The 16624-nt window shown below is 59.3% G+C and overlaps 1 protein-coding gene across 1 annotated transcript; it reads right to left on the bottom strand.

Moving 5' to 3' along the window:
* Positions 1–11614: 11614 nt before the first annotated feature.
* Positions 11615–15979, bottom strand: NPM3 (nucleophosmin/nucleoplasmin 3). Its single transcript, XM_074875126.1, has 6 exons — positions 15912–15979; positions 14037–14122; positions 13206–13325; positions 12857–12950; positions 12328–12447; positions 11615–12208 (listed from the first exon to the last, which is right to left on the bottom strand). Exons 1-5 carry the CDS (start codon positions 15952–15954, stop codon positions 12359–12361), a joined length of 432 nt encoding a protein of 143 aa, XP_074731227.1. The 5' UTR covers positions 15955–15979; the 3' UTR covers positions 11615–12208; positions 12328–12358.
* Between the last annotated feature and the right edge of the window lie 645 nt (positions 15980–16624).

The following is a 16624-nucleotide window of genomic DNA, read 5'->3' as shown; positions in this document are numbered from 1 at the left end:
CACCCTGCACCCGCACACAGCCCCGCACACGCCTGGGCAGCCCCCCTGCACACACGCGTGTGCGATCGCAGCCCACACACCCGCGCCCGTGCATGCCCTTGCGCTCCCGCACGGCTTGCACACGCGTGCGGCCTTCCTCACGCAGCCCCCCTCCTTCCCACTCATGCCCCGCACACGCAACCCTGTACACACACACGCCGCGCACCCCCCAGCACAGACACACACAGCCCTTTGCGCGCTCCTCCTGGCTTGCACCTACCTCAAAAATACACCCTCGTGCCTCACACACAGCAGCTGCAGTCCCGGGACTTTTCTCTCTCTGACACACACACACTGACATCCAGCTCACGCATTTTCCCCCTTGCTCAGACACCCAGCAACCCCGGACACACGTGCCCCCCACTCCTCTTCCTATCGCACACTCAGTGTTTCACCCCAAAACGCTGCCTACAGTCACTGCCAGGGATGGATCTCCGAGGGGTGGCAGGGGTCTCACCTCGTCTTGCCCGGCATCGTCACTGCCGGGGGGTGCTGCAGGCGGGCAGGGGAGCCTGGACACTGCCCCGTCCCCGGCCTGGCCCCACAGGGATCAAGGAGAATATCTGCCCCTGCATTGGCATCATCACACCTAGCACAGCACAGGGCAGGCAACTGCCTTGTCCTGGCCAAAATTTCCCACAAAAATCAGCCCCTTGTACATTCTCCTTCCCTTCTTCTTGGTGCAAAAGGCCAGAAGGATGTTTTGGATGGATTTTCCTAATGTAGAAAGAAGTCTTGGGTCAAGCTTGTGTTTAACTGTAAGACTTTAGGAGCACCACAGGAACAGGCAGGATGGGTACTGAGGGTGCTCGGCTGGAGCAGGAGTGGGTTTCCACAGGCAGCACACACTCACACGCTCAGCTCATCGGTACAGCACAGTCTTGGGAGATAAACCCTCTGTGTGGAGCTCAGCGAACAGCTGATGTGCCACGGCACGGGTGAGGCAGCTCCCCGTATCCACCTCTCTGGGTTGCCTAAGGAAAAGAAGGCAAAACCAGAGCATGCCGAGCTCGATATTCCCAATGCTCTAAGTTCAGACCACTTTTCTATCTATAAAAAATTAAAGGGATTTAGGCCCTGTTTCCCAGATGCTGCTCTTGCTCATCAGCAGCCACCCCTGCTTTACCTCTGGGTCGGGCTGCACATCACCCCGCACACCGTGTTCAACAGCACCATGTCCAGAACAGCCTGGGCTGCCTTAAACTGGGAGATTTATGGTGTCCCGTACAGGGTCAGAGGCAGCCGCGAGCCGACAGCCCCTCGTGCCCCCTGCCCTCGGCAAACAGGCTCAAGTGCCAGTCATGGCTGTAAAATCAAGCCGGTGCGGGATCACCCAGGGATGGCCACACTTCGCCTGACAGCAGATGACAGACGATGCTCCTGCCAGCCATCCTCGAGCTCGCAGCCCAAGCCTCCACAGCCCCCGTCTTACCCCACCTTTGGGCAGCAGAGAGATACGAGCGGGTTGGTGACAGCAGCTGGGGACAGGCAACATAACGGCTGCCGGGCTCGTCCCACCTCTGCTGCTGCCTCAGCTCCTGGCCATGATCGGCTCCTTGCAGGGAAGTCAGGTGCCTGCACAGAGACATTTGCATCCTTTCTTGGTGCTTCCCAGCCCACCACGGGGTCACCCATGTTCACATCAAGAATGACACCCTCCACCCCCCCGCATTTGTTTTTTAATTAAAAAACAAACCTTTTTGGAAAGCCTCTCTCCTGTTCAAGGCGGCACAAGGGAAATCAGCCTGCCTGTCAGCTCCTTTGCAGGCCATCTGAGCTAAGCCCCCTGGTCCACGGAGTGAGGGTCCCCTCCATCCCTAGGCACTGAGGCTAAATGACTTGTCTGGCTCTCCTGCAGAGCAGAGAAACCCCAGCCTGGCACTCCTGAGACCAGCTGGGCCTCAGGACAAGCTGCTATTGAGTTGGTGGAAGAAATCCCTTCCCAGCAGAAAGACTTGGGGACCTGCTGTGTCCCCAGCACTCCAAGCAGCCATGAGGCTGCAATCCCTGGAGGAGACTACCAGCATGGTCCCATCAGGTCCTGTCCTGATGCCCCACTGCTCCAATGCCCTGATCTGCAGAACTGGGACCATGTTAAGGCTGGACAGGCAGAGGAGTGTGCTTCCCTCAGACAGTAGCTCATGTATTTTATGTTCTTTGGGGATGTTAAATGCTGCAGATGAAGCATCAAACACCAGAGATGTGAACTGCATCCCTCTCACCCCTTTTCCCACAAAGTTGAGGGTGCCCAGGTGCAGCCGCAGGGCTGCAACACCAAGAAGCAGGAGCTGAGAGAGGAACCAGGACACAGATGGCTGGCCCAGCCTGACTGGGATCCAGGCTTGCTCCCAGACCTTCCCCACCTCTGTCTCCCCTTTGCACCCCACATAGAGCCTCCTGACAGCCAGGAACAGTGGGGGCAGCTCCTGGAGCAGCCTAGACTGCAGTCTGGCAGTGAGCAGACCGGGAGAGGATTTGAGGAGGTGGAGGGTGCAGCAGGCAAGGGACTGTGAGACCTGAGGAGGGGGCTGCCTGTGCCACTGTACAGCAGAGACTGGAGAGAGCACAGGGGATGCTGTGGGGGTCTCTCCCCATTCCCCCTGCAATCCTCATTGCTGCACCCCCCACCCAGGGCTACTCCAGCACCAGCCCTGCCCTCTCCCAGGATGTCCCTTTGCACAACTGCAGGACACAGCCAGGTCCCAGCTCCAGCTTCCAGCCTACTTATTCTAGGGCATCATCCCTGTCTGGCCTAGTCCAGGTCAGAAGCGGTCCACAGACACCCCTCCTCTCCTGCAAGGTGAGGGATGGCAGAGCAAGCCCCCACTCCCCACAAGAGGTCAAAGCCAGCAAGGTGTAGCTGTTACCAGCTCCTCCCTGAGCATCAGCCTAAAACCTCCCCACAAGCATCACTTACTTCAGAAAGGCAGAGCCAAGAAAAGCAACACCAACCATGGCTTTAGGGGCAACCAGTCCAAACTGGGGTGAGTGGAGACAAGGGCTTCCAGCAAACTGGGAGTTCACATCACAAGAGGAGTCTGCGAGAATTTGTGGTGAGGAGCAGCCAGCAAAACACCCACAGGAGGTTTGACTTGAACATCTCTTTACCAGGGCAAAGTACAAGGTAGAGAAGCAACCAGGACGTTGCTGTCACTCGCAGAGAAGGACCAACAGACACAGTTCCCTGTTCCTGCCAGGCCAGGGACATAGACAGGACCACAGCGCTAATCCCGACTGATGGAGGAGAGCAGCACCTGCAACGACACGCTGCAACAGAGCCAGCCAGAGGGAGTGGAGACCTCTCTGCAGGCACAGAGGGCTCAGGGAGGCTGCAGAGCAGTTGCCTTTGAAAGGGGACAGACAGTGTAGGCAGTGGGGTGGCTGGCATGGGGCTGAGGGTTAGCCAAAGGCTGGGGCACACAAAGACGAGGTCACAGGAGTGCAGGCAGCACTGCCCTGCACCCGAGCATCTCCCGCCCCTCCAACACCATATGACAGAGAGCCAAAATGCATGAAAACCAGGATCCTGTAACACTTTACAGCCCTGCCTGGGGGATGCTTGGCTATAAATCAGATTTGCCACCCCAAAATAAACACATGGAGGCTTCCCAGCAGAGCCAGAGGGATGCTAGCCCACTCCACCCTCACTCTTCCCAGTCCCAGTCCCAGCCCCGTGGCCCAGTGGCTCCAGCCCTGCCCGCTGATCCTTCGCAAAGGGACCGCAGCATTAATGGGGCGTTTCAGAGGCAACAGCAGCTCCTCCATGGCTGAGCAGCACGGAGCAGCCTGAGGCGATCCCACCACTCGCCATTAACCTGCCCCCCTCCCCAAAGGGAAGGAACTTGGCTGAACCCCACCGGGATGTGTTACATGGGAATGACCTTGTCTTCGCTACCCACAGCGCCAAGGCAGCCCCGGGGCAAATGAGGAGTGGGGAGGGGAGACACAGCCCTCTCACAATTAATTCTCCTCTCTATTCAATTACTAGCAGCAGGGTTGAGACATGTTTCGTGGGCGGTGGGAACGCCAGGCCAGGAGACTACCCCTGTGTTCTGATCTCAGACCCCTGGGGCCGTGCCCACCCCTGTACAGGACCAACCTGGGTGACATGGTCCCTCTTCAGCAGTCTGCTCTCACAGCTTCATTTCAGGGAACTGAGCTCCCGCCTAACCTTCATAACCTCCTGTGCCTCCTGCCCAGCAGCTTTGTAGAAACGTGGTCTTTGCTTCCATAATTTCAGGCTGTGCTCCTGGAGGTGCTGGTGTCCATAGTGGCTCCGTCATCCTCTGGTGGCCACGTGCTGATCTCCAGGCAGCGATGCTCCTGCAGATCAGAGGAGTCAAAACAATGCTCTGCTTTCCATCCAGGCTGGGTGGTTTGGAGGAGAGTTCACCACCCACATCAGCAAGGCTGCCAGTGTGGCAGGGGTGGCAAAGCAGGAGTTCATCCAGGGCAGTCCATGGATGCACAGAGGGATTTTCCATTGGTGTTAGGCATCCACCTCATGGCTACATTGGGCTCTGATAAGACCGGTGTTATTTTAATCTCTGGCATCCACACCCAGTGGCTGGTGGGGCTCAGAGGTGAGCCAGGCACACAGGTAAAGATCTGGCAGAGCTGAGCAAGGCCAGGAGCCTTGTGGAGGGCACTGAAGGGGAGATGTACTCCCAGGTCACATCCATCTGCAAGGAGAGAGAACTGGGATGGCTCTGCAGCCACCCAGCTTGGGAAGGGGTCCACACAGAGTCCCACAGCTGGGCTTGAGCCAGGCAAGCCAGAAGCAAAGACTGAAGGCTCCCAATGAGGGCAGTCCACCTGGGAGCAGCTCAGGGAGAAGGTGGCATCCCCAGCCCTACGTGATTTAAACCCAAGGTTGAGCAATTTTGTGCAAACCTGCTCTGCATCTAACAGGGGTCATTAAACCATCAGTCTGACCGGGAATGGCCATGACACACATGCATGAGGAAGGGGTGACACACATGGACATGTGGCTGAAGATGTGTGTCCTCATGGCATTGAAGCAGCTTCACTTGATTCCTGACCCCACTGCACAGACCAAACAGCACCTCAAGGACCTGGTCTCAAGACATTCCCAGCTGCCACAACTTCCCCAGCATCGTAGCCCCAGTCCAAGCAGCAGCACCCTCCTTGGGGTTTCCAGCCACACACTATCAGGCAGGGCTGGGAAGGGGGGTCAAAGCCAGTCTGGGTGGGAGGGGGCTCTACTGGCCACCCAGGGAGGTGGGAGCCATCACTCAATGCTGGGGGTCACTGTCCTCTCTGTGGGACGGGCTCAGGGGCTCCATCAGGGCCACGAGGAGCTGAGACAGAGATGCAAAATGCTGGCCCTTTGCTGACCAGCTCCAGCCTCGGCTCCCAGCCAGCTGGGCAAGGCAATTTGGCTTTGGTTTGGGTCCTCTTAGGAAGAGGACTCCTGCGCCCAGCTCATGGGGGGGTTAAGCCTAAAACTAACCGCAGTAGCTGGGGGGGGGGCTGTCCGTCGGCTGTAACTCTACCTTCATTTGTTTGCTTACAGCATCCACCCGAAATGCCCATGTGTGTCTCTGGGCCCCTGTGTCAGTGGCAGCTGAACTGCTGACCCCAGGAGTTTGCAAAACACCAGGGTTATGGCCCCTTTGACATCCCAGCCCGGCAAAGCCACAGCTCGTCCTGACCCTGGCCCCGGGGAGCTAGCCCCTTGGACACCCCACACAGCCCTGCGAGGGACAGGGAGATGGGGGGAGGCGGTGGGGCCAGTGAGAATGAACCTCAAAAAGTGGTGAGGTGGGCACACTCCCCATGGCACCTGCTGCTCCCCCAGCTTGGCTGCAGCCCCTCACCTTGCTGGCCAGCCCCAAACCTGCCCCAAACCCTCCTGCTAGCCCTTACCCAAGCCCAGGCCTCCAGCTGCTGTCAGCCCTCCAGCTGCTGTCAGCCCTACAGCCACCACCCCATGCTGGCACTGGGGCTGGCACAGGCACTGTGCCTCTCTCTGGCTCCCGTGCCCAGGGCCATGTCCGGTCTCTGTGCCACTCTGCACACCTCTGTTTTGGTAAGGTGGGGAACGTGGTCCCAGGAAAAACCACAGCCAGAGTCTAGAGACAGCTTGTAAATGTTTTCTCCCAGGCACCAGCTGTGGTAGGGGACTTCACACCATCCTGGAGCGTGGCCATAGCATGTACAAGATGCCTAAGCTCCCATCACTGTGCAGACACCATCTCCAGGGTGTGCAGGGTTGGGTCAGGGCTTCAGGGAGCCAGCCTAGGCACAGGAACAAGCACCCAGGGAGTTCAGATGGGGTTTGAGAATTCTCCAATGACTCTGCTCCCACTTTTTACCCAGGAGCCCAAATCCCATCTCTCAAGGGCCCAGCCCCACCACTAGACCATGCTGACTTCCACCATGAGCTGAGCACCAGGAGGTCTAGAGGGCAGACCCACCACAGACAAGATCCCTGTCCTCTCTACTCTCTTCATCCTCTGCTCTGCCCATCAGCACAACCCTTCTTATCCATCCCCAAAAATCTCATGCGCTGCAACTCAGGGTTCTCCACCCCTGTGAGAGCCCATTGCAGGAGCAGGGACTGGAGGCACGGAGGGGATATAGGGTGTCCCACAGTCCTTATGCAGAGCTATCACCAGCAAGGACACCACGGAGGCCAAATCCTGCCCATCCAGCCTAGGGCTCTGCCACCAGTGGGGCTGGGGACAGGGGACTACAAGACGCCTGTGCTCCCTTCAACAAAGTGCCTCCTGGGAGGATCCCTCCAGCAGATCCTAAATCCCCTTGGGGCACAGCCGAGCTGCTCTGGGCAGACCCCGTCTGGTGGCAGGGATGAGTGGCCAGCAGTGATGCTTCTGCCAGTGTCAGGGACAGCCCAGCCCAGAGCGATTAGATTCACGCCTCAGAGGGGTCGAAGGCCAGGACACCTGTGACCTCTGGGTATCTCGGCTGTGGCTGTCGAGCACAGAGCTGCTAATGCTGCCCTGACACGAGGTGGGCTGCACGGGGGATGTGGGTGGGGATGGTGCAGGGTGGCTGTGATGGAGCCTTGCCCAGACTGTCTTGCATGGGGCTCTCTACCACAGCCCAACCATGTTCATTTTTAGCACCTGCTTTATGTGTTTGTGAATTTAAACCCATCTCATGGCACAACCCCTGCTCCAGTGTCACCCTGTGCTCTTCCAGCACCTTCTGCTGTGTTGTCCCCACTGCAGACCATAAAGCCATAGCTGTCACAGCAGCACCTTCATGGAAACAGCCCCATCTTGTATTCTGTGCAGCGCTGTGGAGCAGGGGCACACATCCCCACTGCAAGCAGACACACTGAGCAGCTACTGAAGCCTGCGAATGCCCGGAGCAGAGCCTGGCCATAAGCAACCTCCTGTGCCGGGATGTGCAGCCCGAAGCAGCCCTGGTGAATTAGCCTCCAGCACCCGCTGTGGAGCTGAGAGCTGGAGGAGCCTCTTCTCCTCCTGCAGAGCAGTTGGTGGGGCAAAAACCCACATGTCCAGGCTCCCAGCCAGCTCGAGGCACACTGGGGAGGACCCAGCACATGACCAAGCACCAGCAAGCAGGAGATGACCCCAGACCTGAATTTCAGCTTCTCCAGCAGACAGAGCTGTTCCCACACAGTGCACCAGGGGCATTTCCCTCTGCAAGGTGTGTTGATGGGAAGAGGATGGGAATTACGGCAAGCCTGGCCCCTCCAGATCCTGCTGCTTCATCTCTTGGTTGCAGTGTGTCCCCAGCTCAGCTCTGCCAGGGTCAGCCCTGTGTGTTAGGGTGCCGGTGGCTCTCTGAGGTGATAGCAGAGGTATCTGTGCCCACTGCTCGACAGGACAGAAGGGGGATTGCAGAGTCAGCTAATGCTGCAGAGAACGAGACACTCATCACACCCACCAAGGGTGGTCCTGGCTGGGGGTGGCTCTGCTGACCCTTTTCCTGGCTCCTGCTGCCACCGAGGTACCACCACGCCCCACGGCTCTCCTACCCACCTCACAGAGCAGCTGCACCCTGGGATAACAGGGGATGCTGCATCTCCAGTGGTGTCCCACTACATTCCTCTGTAACCCAGCAGCCAAGCTTCAGAGAAAAGCAGCATTACCCCAGTTCAGTGTGGGAACCAGCAACAGAGAGCTCATGGAGCAGGGGACCAGCCCCACCTACAGCACGGTTACAGCTGCGCCTCTCGGCCACCCTGGGGCCGAGTTCTCAGCCGTGGAGAGTTGAAACCCAGCAAGAAAACTGTTGGGGCAGGCCCAGCTGGGGCATCAGAAGGAAAACCACTGCCCGGCCACACTCAGCAAAGCAGCTCCCCATCCTGCTGCTCCATCCCTGAAAAAGCAACTTAAACCTGACCTTTGAAACCAGAGCATCCTCTGGGAGCTGCCAGGCCGGGCCAGCGACCCGACTGGAGGCAGGCAGCCGAGTTGCAGACCAGCGGGGCTGCAGCTGGGCCAGGCTCCGCAGCGAGTAGCCCGAGCCTCTCGCCAGGCATGGCAGACCGGTTCAGGAGGGCTATGGAGAGTGTGGCAGCATGGGTGCATGGCCATGGTGCTCGAGCATGGTGACCTCCACACTGAGCTACAGCCACATTTCTCTGCTGCATGGCTCAATGAGAGTCAGGGTTCCCTGGCGCTGCGGGAGCCAGAAGGGATCCATCCCCAGCGATGTCAGCGTGCAGAGCCCTGAAATGCAGCAGACAGGAGAGGTGCTCAGAGCCAACCACCTCCCAGAGCAACCCCAGAGCCATCAGCTGGGTTGAGGCATCACCTGGTTCCCTGGGTACCGGCTCCTCCACCACCCCAGGGGAGAGCAATGGGCTCCACACCATTACATGCATGTCCAGCATGGGGAGCTGTATGTACACAGGCAACTACTTAATTTTTCCCCCCACCCTACGCAAAACAAGGCAGCCCTCACACCAGGAGCCCCATGTTTCACTCCCTGTGCACAGAGAGTCTCCCGCCCCCCCCCCACCCCTGAGAACCCCCCAGCCCGGCCATGCCCGAGCTCACCTGCTCTTAGCCCTGTTTGTTTGCCCAAGGTATTTGCAGCCGGGGGCACCTGTTTTGATACCATCAGCTCGGCGAAGGAAGCTGCTCACCTAGCGTGACCCCTGTAATCCCATCCTTTCCCATTAAGCGCTGTGTGTGAGCGCATCCCCACTCCCAGCCTCCTGCCATCTCAGCATTTATCTCCCTCTCCCCGATCTGAGCACATCAAGGTTGTGACATTGCTCAGGAGGGGGGAGAAAACCTGCCCAAGTCACTTAGAAAGGAGCCTGGTGATGCCAACACCCCCATCCCCTCCATTGCCCCCTCTGGGATTGGGGTGTTCCCTCTCCCCTGGCATCATCCTGCAGCAGTGCTGGGGACCAGACAGCACTTGCAGCAAGGCCTTGGGCTGGGTCCTGCAGCAGGGTGAACAAGCTTGGTCTCCTTAAGCCTCCTGCCACCAGCACCATGTCCCCCACGGTGCCACCTTTGCCTCCTGGCAAGACTGTCTCTCCTGCCACAGCCCATTTTCCCAGCTACCTAGACACCCCCAAGGAAACCAGCACCCTGAAACCATCTCCTTCTACCCTTTGAGAGGTCAAATGCTCCTTCTCATCAGCCCGCACTGCCTCTCCCACCCCGTGTGAAGCAGCCGTATCACCCTGCCAGCACCGAGCTGCGCCCGCTGCCTCCTCTCATCATCCGAGCCAGCTGCCTCCCCCAGCCCACCCTTCCAGAAGCACCTTGTTAAAAATGATCTACTGACTCTTATCTCCCCCGAGCCAAGCTGCTCCTCCACGGAGAGCAAGCAGGATCAAGGCCTAGCAGATAAATTAGCCCTGACCCTGTCTGCATGCACACAGCCGGGGAGATCTACGAGGCCCTGTGTGTGCCAGCCCTAGCAGGAGCTGGGCACCGCACCGGCACCGCTCCCGTCACGGCCCTGAGCTCCCCTCCTGCACCACCAGCGCAGGGCAGGTGTGCTGTGCCCCGCCAGCACCTCTCAGATGCACATCCAGCCCTCGGGGAGGGTGCTCCTGCATCTCTTCACTTGGCAAGGCTGCCAGATTTCCCCAGGGCAGTGAGATTTGCTGGGGGATGTCCCAGCGCTCCTGGGTATGGGCACAGACCATCAGCCCCGGGCACCCTATTGCCCTGGGATGGCAGTGGGAGCGATACTTCCCCGGGGGACACGACCTCTCCCAGCCCGCTCCCACCCTCCCCGCAGGGCTCCGGAGCAGGAGCAAGGTGCTGGGTGCCCTTTGCACCCCAGGGGTTGCCCAGACCCGGGGACGCTCCCGGTCCAAGCCCGCAGCGGGCCTGGCAGGGACGGGCAGCCAGGCAGGGAGAGGCAAGGAGCGAGGGCAGGGGCTGGCTGGGCCCCGGTCGTCGTCCCCCGTCCCCCCCCACCCCGCCCCGTTCCCCCGGTCCCCCCCGGCGGGAGCTGGGCCGCCGCGCTGCCCGGCTGCCATCTAGCGGCCCCCGCCGCCTCTCGCCACACCGACAGGTACCGGGGTTACCCTGCGGCTTCTCCCAGCCCCTCCGGCATCCTCCCCCCGCGCTGCTGCGGGGTGCCATGCACAAGCCAGGGGGTTCATCTCCCCCAGGCCGGCTCTTCTTTGTCCTCTGGTGCCCCCCCGGCGGACACGGTCCCACGCCATGGGGGTGAGATGCCAACAGTCCTTTCCCCTTTCCTGCAAGTGGCATTAAAACCTCCCTCCATGCTGGGCAAGGGGAGCTGATCAAGGGCTGTTTGGGGCCAGAAGGAAACAGTGGGGAGGTGAAGAGGAGCTGCACAGGCCCCAGAGGAGAGAAACAGCCCCAGTCACAAGCTAGGATGGAGCCTGAGCTGAGGATCCACCCTGAAGGATTTCCTACCAGAGTCTGTGCAACCAAGAAACTCACTGTCCCAGGGCACCAACGGGGCAAGCAGTACATGGTGCTTTTCAACAGCCAATGTCACAAACAAGGAGGGCAGTGAAAAGCATCGACCCGTGGGCCAGGGATGCAAGATTGGATGCAAGGAAACCACCAGAGAAACATTTAAGGACCAGCCCCCAGAGGTGAGAAGTGCCACTGACTGAATGGTTGGACTAGATGATCTTCAAGGTCTTTTCCAACCTAGATGATTCTGTGAAGTGCAGAAAGGATCAAACCCTGGAGCAGGTACCCAGACACGGTGCAGACACGACTGCCCAGCAAAGGTTGGAGCTCAAACCTGCCCTAGACCCTTCAGGCATTGGGGTTTCACCCCTCCACAGGATGGTGCTGGGCTGAGAGCAAGACATGAGCGAGGACCTTGCTGTGACAGCGCCCAGCACCAGGGCCAATGTGGCCCAAATCAGGGGCACCTCTGCCCACTCCCTCAGTATCCTGGATGCAGCACTGAGCTGGCTTGCGGGGCACAAGTGTGCAGAGCCCACAAGGGAGAGAGAGGAGCTCCTGGGTCCCTGCTGGGAGCTCCGCAGCATCACCAAGGGAAACCAAGTGTCAGGGACTGGATGTGGAGGAGCATCTCCCACTGAGTGCACATGGGAAGAACCTGCCAGCCTGCAGTGACCCCCCTCCAGACCTGATGCCTGAGAGATCTTTATTCAGAGTGTAAAAACCGTTCTTTACAGAGATTGACCCAGAACCTACCCCCAAATCAGAGATAGGCTGTGAGGTCCCACCCCACCATAACTGCAGTTGAGGACGCAGCCTGGGCCCCAGTTTCACACTTCTAAGTGCATAAAACCCACAGAATTGTGAGTAAAGGAAAGGAAACATGCTAGAATCAGTGAAACTGCCTGTCCCACTGCAGGCTTTATGTCCATTTGCTGGGGAAGGGGACAAGACTGGGTATTTCAGAGCCAGGGAGAGCGGGTGCACAGAGCAGAGGTCCAGGACAGCAAAAAGGCACAGGGCAAGGATCACCTCCTCCATCCCTGACTCCCAGCACAGGGATGGAGGAGAGGGAATATACCAGCAGCATCCATCCAGTTTTGGGATCGACCTCCCAGGGCTGTGGGAAAGGAGACACCCCAGTGCTGGGACCAGTCCCTGCTCCCCAAAAAGTTACCAAAAAAAACCCAAACCCAACCAAAAAAACCCAAAGCAGCAAATGTTGAGGTCCTGGCAAGAGGTGTCCGAGGTAAAAGCCGTCCAGGGAGAGAAGTCCCAGTGAGTACCTGGAGGAAGAACCAGACTGAGACCAGCAGCCTCCTGCAGCAGACAGTTCCCACCCACACTTGCCACACCAGCGTCACAGCCACCCAGACCTTTCCTCCAAGGCTGACTGGCCACTCACCTTGCATGGAGATAAGTTACTTCTTCCTCCTCTACTTCTTGGCTGGCATGATAGGAGGAAGCTCCTCCTCCTCCTCAGACAAGTCATCATCCTCCTCAAAGGAAGCATCTTCCCTGTGCACTGGGACACACAAATAACTCTGTTACTCACTAACATACATCTTTGCAAATACAACTGGCCCCCGAGACATCCCAAAGAGCAGAGCAGCCCAAGGAGCACTGGGACAGTTTTAGCAGCAGCTTGTGGGCAATAAACTGTATCCCAGCCAGAGGGAGGTCTCAGAGGGGAATGGCAACAGCCAGCCATGGGAAAAGGGGACAGTGTGGGTCATCCAGACCACTTTTCCCTTGCACGGCTTTACAGCAGGGAAGGAATCCCTGCACAGAGATGGCGCCTGGGGAACCAGCACAAAGGAGCTGGACAGCACAAAGTGCATCTCCCAGGGGCTCCCTGACCGGCGTTCACACTGGAGGGAGCCCCTCCATACCCCTCACTCCTCCCAAGCCTTTCCCCCCACACAAGTCCTTACTGATCTGGTGCCAGCCAGCGAGGTGTACTGGGCCGGAGCCCGCTGCCAGGCGGAAGGTCACCGGAGGCTGCAACTTGAAGTTGTCCAGACTCAACTGCAAAGAGACAGAGATGGAGTTGAGTTAGGGTCAGAGGCAAAAAGCAGAATGTCCTGCAGTACCCGGGCATGGCACCCAGCCCAGTTAAACATGTCCTTTTGGAGGCATCTGCGGCCAGGCCAAGGCTACCCAGGGCATTTCCCTGCAAGCTGCAGACCATGGTCAGGATCCTAGGAGAAAGGTCCACAAACATCCAGAGATGTCCAGTTCCCTGAAGCCATCCCCACCCAAGTCTTCAAAACAACCTCTTACCAAGGGCTGGCATGACAACTTCAGATTTGCCACAGGCACAGCAATCTCCTGGTTCTCATGGTTTCGCCCAATGACCTCCACCACATTGCACTCGTCCTTGGCACCGTCTGTGAGGCAGACCTGGGGGGAGCAGAGATCATGAACTCCTGCTCTCCCAGGGGACACAGCAGGGACAGCCAGGACTCTCCACAGGACAAGTGACCCACAGCAATGCTACCAGCCTGGCTACCATGCAATGTGTGAGGATGCTGCTCCACAAACCAGGGAGAGCGTGGAATCCCCCCCCGCAGCAATTGCCCCCTTAGTGCCTGCAGAGAAGATTTGTGCCTTTGTGTCAGCTGGGACAGCTGTTCCTGCAGCTGCCTCAAGAGATGGCACCTGGGCTGCATTTTCTGCTGATCTGATCCGAGCTGACAGGTCCTGTGCTCCCAGGACAGGAAGTGACCCCCAGGGAGAGCCAGGAACGAAGCCTTGCATCTACCTGGGCTTGGAGAGCAACAGGCTAGAGACCCAGCTGGTGAGGAAGGCATGTTCTAGTGGGAGGCTCCAGAAAGCTCAAATACAAGGGAAAAATGCTTTCATTCACCCCATGTCTAGAGAATTTCTGCTGAGCAGCCTCCTGCCACCACTGGCTTTGCTTAAACACCTCCATACAACAGAGAAACGTGACAGCCCCCTGCCCTGCTCCGAGAGCAGCCAGTGCTGAGATCTCAGCCAAGGGGTCCCCTGGCCCAGCCTGATTGGGGAAGGGGGAATGAGCCTGGGAAGGGGGGGTGGTGCTGCAGGCCACTATGGGAGATGACAAGCACAGTTAGCTTTCATTTCTCTTACCACAGACAGGGCCAAAATGTGGTCAGAATCATCTTCCTTGTCCACCTGAAATGTGTAGGATTTGGTGCTGGCAGTCAGCTCGCAGCCTGGAAAGAGGAGATCAGAAAAGTTGCAGCAGCCATTACGCAGCCCTAGGCACCACGGGCAAAGGGTTCCCAGGGTGAGCTCCACCTGCGCACGCACACGGCATCCCTAAACCACTTTATTTTCTTATGCTCAGGAGCAGCTTCAAGTCAGGACACCCTGGGATCCAGGATAAAATGTCCCCAAGAGCTATGCATCTGGCTCAGCACCATACAGAGACAAAACCTGGTGTCCCCAAACCGGGCTGCCCTGAAACCATGCCCAGGGGCACCCAAGGCCCCCGAGCACAGGCAGGGCAAGGGTCATCCCTTCCGGACAGCAGCACAGCCAAGGCACACGGCTGTGGACAACAGGAGAGGGAGAGGACAGAAAGGCAGCTCTGCTCTCCCCAGCGTCAGCAAAATGTTAGCTCTGGTGAGAGTGTGGCGGCAAAGACACGGAGCGTGAGACCTGCGTGACAAGGAACAACGTGAATGGAGGATGATGGGCCAGGTTGCAGGGAGCTGGAGTCCCTCAAGACAAGTCTTGAGGCAGATTTTATTAGGTACTTCTCCGAACAGCTACAAAAACAAGGGAGATGCAAAATTGCGTCCTCGGCTCTTGGGATCGGGATTCAGCTGACCATGGGAAGGAAGGACAGGCAGAGTGCCCTGGGTGTGTTGGCTTATTGCAGGATGATTCACCCATGTGAAGCAGATGGGAAAAACCCAGACCTGGGCCCTGCATATGCAAGGAAGGGAGAGGAATTCGCCTCAGCAAACACGGCCCAGGGCAGGACCTCCTCCTAACCGTGCTTATGCGTTCAACTCACCAGGGCTGAGCCGCGCCGCCGGAGCCGCTCCGGACACGTGTGTCCGCGCCTGCTCCCACGCACGTTCAGGAGCAGCGCAGGGCCACGTGTTGCGGGGTTTAACAGCCCCAGCCGAAACCCCTCCCCGAGAGGAGGGGACATGGCTCTGCCGCCCCACCAAGGGCACCCCCGGCACGCTGACGTGGGAGCGCGGAGGATTAACCGGAGGAGCGGCAGAAGCCGGCGAGACCTGGGGAGGTGCCACCCCACTCGCCCCCGTTACTCCCAGCCCCTTCCGCTGCCCTGCACCCACAGGAGTCCCAAAACCCCACGCGGCTGCCCACAAACCGCCCCAGGACCACCTCAATAACGTGCCCACTCCCTCCCAAGCCCGGCCATACGCGTGTCCCTCTGCCCCGGGCCCCACTCCCCAAACTCCAGGGCCTCGCGGGTGGCCCTCACCCCACGTCTCCCCAGTGCCCCACCCCGACAAGTCTAGTACCCCCCAGGGCTCAGTAGTGCCCTCCACGTATCTCTCCAGACCCACGTGTCTCTCTTGCCCCTCCCCGCCCCGTGTGTCTCTGCTGCCCCCAGGTCTCTCTTTTGCCCTCCCCCCCCCCCCGGTCTATTCCCCACCGACGTGTCTTTCCTGCCTCCACACCGTCCCCGTTATCCCCAAAGTCTCTTCCCCCCCCCATGTCTCTCCTGCCCTCCATCTCTCTCCTACACCCCTACGTCTCTCTCTTGCCCCCCCTCGTCGCTCTCTTGCCCCCACGTGTTCCTCCTCCCCCCATCTCTCTTACACTCCTACGTGTTTTTCCTCCCCTCCATATTACCCCCCGCCTCTCCTGCCCCCCATTTATTGCCCCCACGTGTCTCTCCCGCCCCTCATCCCTCTCTTACACCCCTACGTCTCCCCCCCCCCCCCACATATTACCCCCTCGTCTCTCTCCTGCCCCCCATCTCTTACCCCCCACGTGTTGCCCCCCGGTGCCGCTCACCGAATAGGACGCTGCCGGGGCAGCCGGGCCCGCGCGGCTCCATGAGGCGGCAGCGCGGCGCTGAGAGAGAAGGGGGGGGGGGGGGGGGGGAGGAGGAGCGTGTCGGGCCGTACCGGGCTGCCCCGCCCCGGGCCCGCCCCCGCGGGGGGGGGACCCAAAGGGCCCCGCCCCATCGTCCCGCATCCTGCGGGGGTGGGGGGGGAACGGGGGACGGGACCCTGCTGGCATCAACGAGGCCGAGGGGTCGTTTCGGGGCTGGGGGGCTTGCTGGGTGCAGGGGCTGGGGGTGGTGAAAGGCCGAATTTACAGTATTTTATTTCCTTGCAATAAAAGGGGAAGGGTTATTACCCCGGCGGGATGCTAATGACTTTTCCTGGTAACTGGCCTCTTCCATCAGATCTTTCTGGGGGGAACAGTGTGAGGAGGGTGAACAGCCCAAGAGCCACCCAGGAGATGAAAGACACCACCACCTCCTTGAACCAGGGGGGCTCCTGCCCACCCTGCGCCTTCAGCCAAAGCCAGGGGAGCAGGACAAAGCATCTCCTGACCCGCTACCAGCTGTAGCAACACCACACCAGAAAAGAGGCCCTGGTGGGCAGCTGCCCACCTCCTGCCCTTCTCCAGGGCACCAGAGCCAGGAGAGGCAGAAGGACGGGGGTGTAAAGGGAGGTAGCAGAGGGGTAGGGGGGGTAACAGGGAGCAAGGCAGGGGCA

Source organism: Strix uralensis, chromosome 7, assembly GCF_047716275.1.
Source record: "Strix uralensis isolate ZFMK-TIS-50842 chromosome 7, bStrUra1, whole genome shotgun sequence".
In the NCBI taxonomy this organism is placed as follows: domain Eukaryota; kingdom Metazoa; phylum Chordata; class Aves; order Strigiformes; family Strigidae; genus Strix; species Strix uralensis.
Note: the sequence above shows the minus strand (reverse complement) of the source record. Positions and strands in the feature narration are given on the sequence as shown.

Bases quoted from the DNA above. Each gene is read 5' to 3' on its own strand.
- NPM3 (XM_074875126.1), bottom strand. From the start codon at position 15,954: ATGGAGCCGCGCGGGCCCGGCTGCCCCGGCAGCGTCCTATTCG. The intron at 13,326-14,036 runs GTAAGAGAAATG...TGCTCCCCCCAG, and splicing joins ACATTTTGGCCCTGTCTGTG to GTCTGCCTCACAGACGGTGC. The intron at 12,448-12,856 runs GTAAGGACTTGT...TGTGTGTCCCAG, and splicing joins CGCTGGCTGGCACCAGATCA to TGCACAGGGAAGATGCTTCC.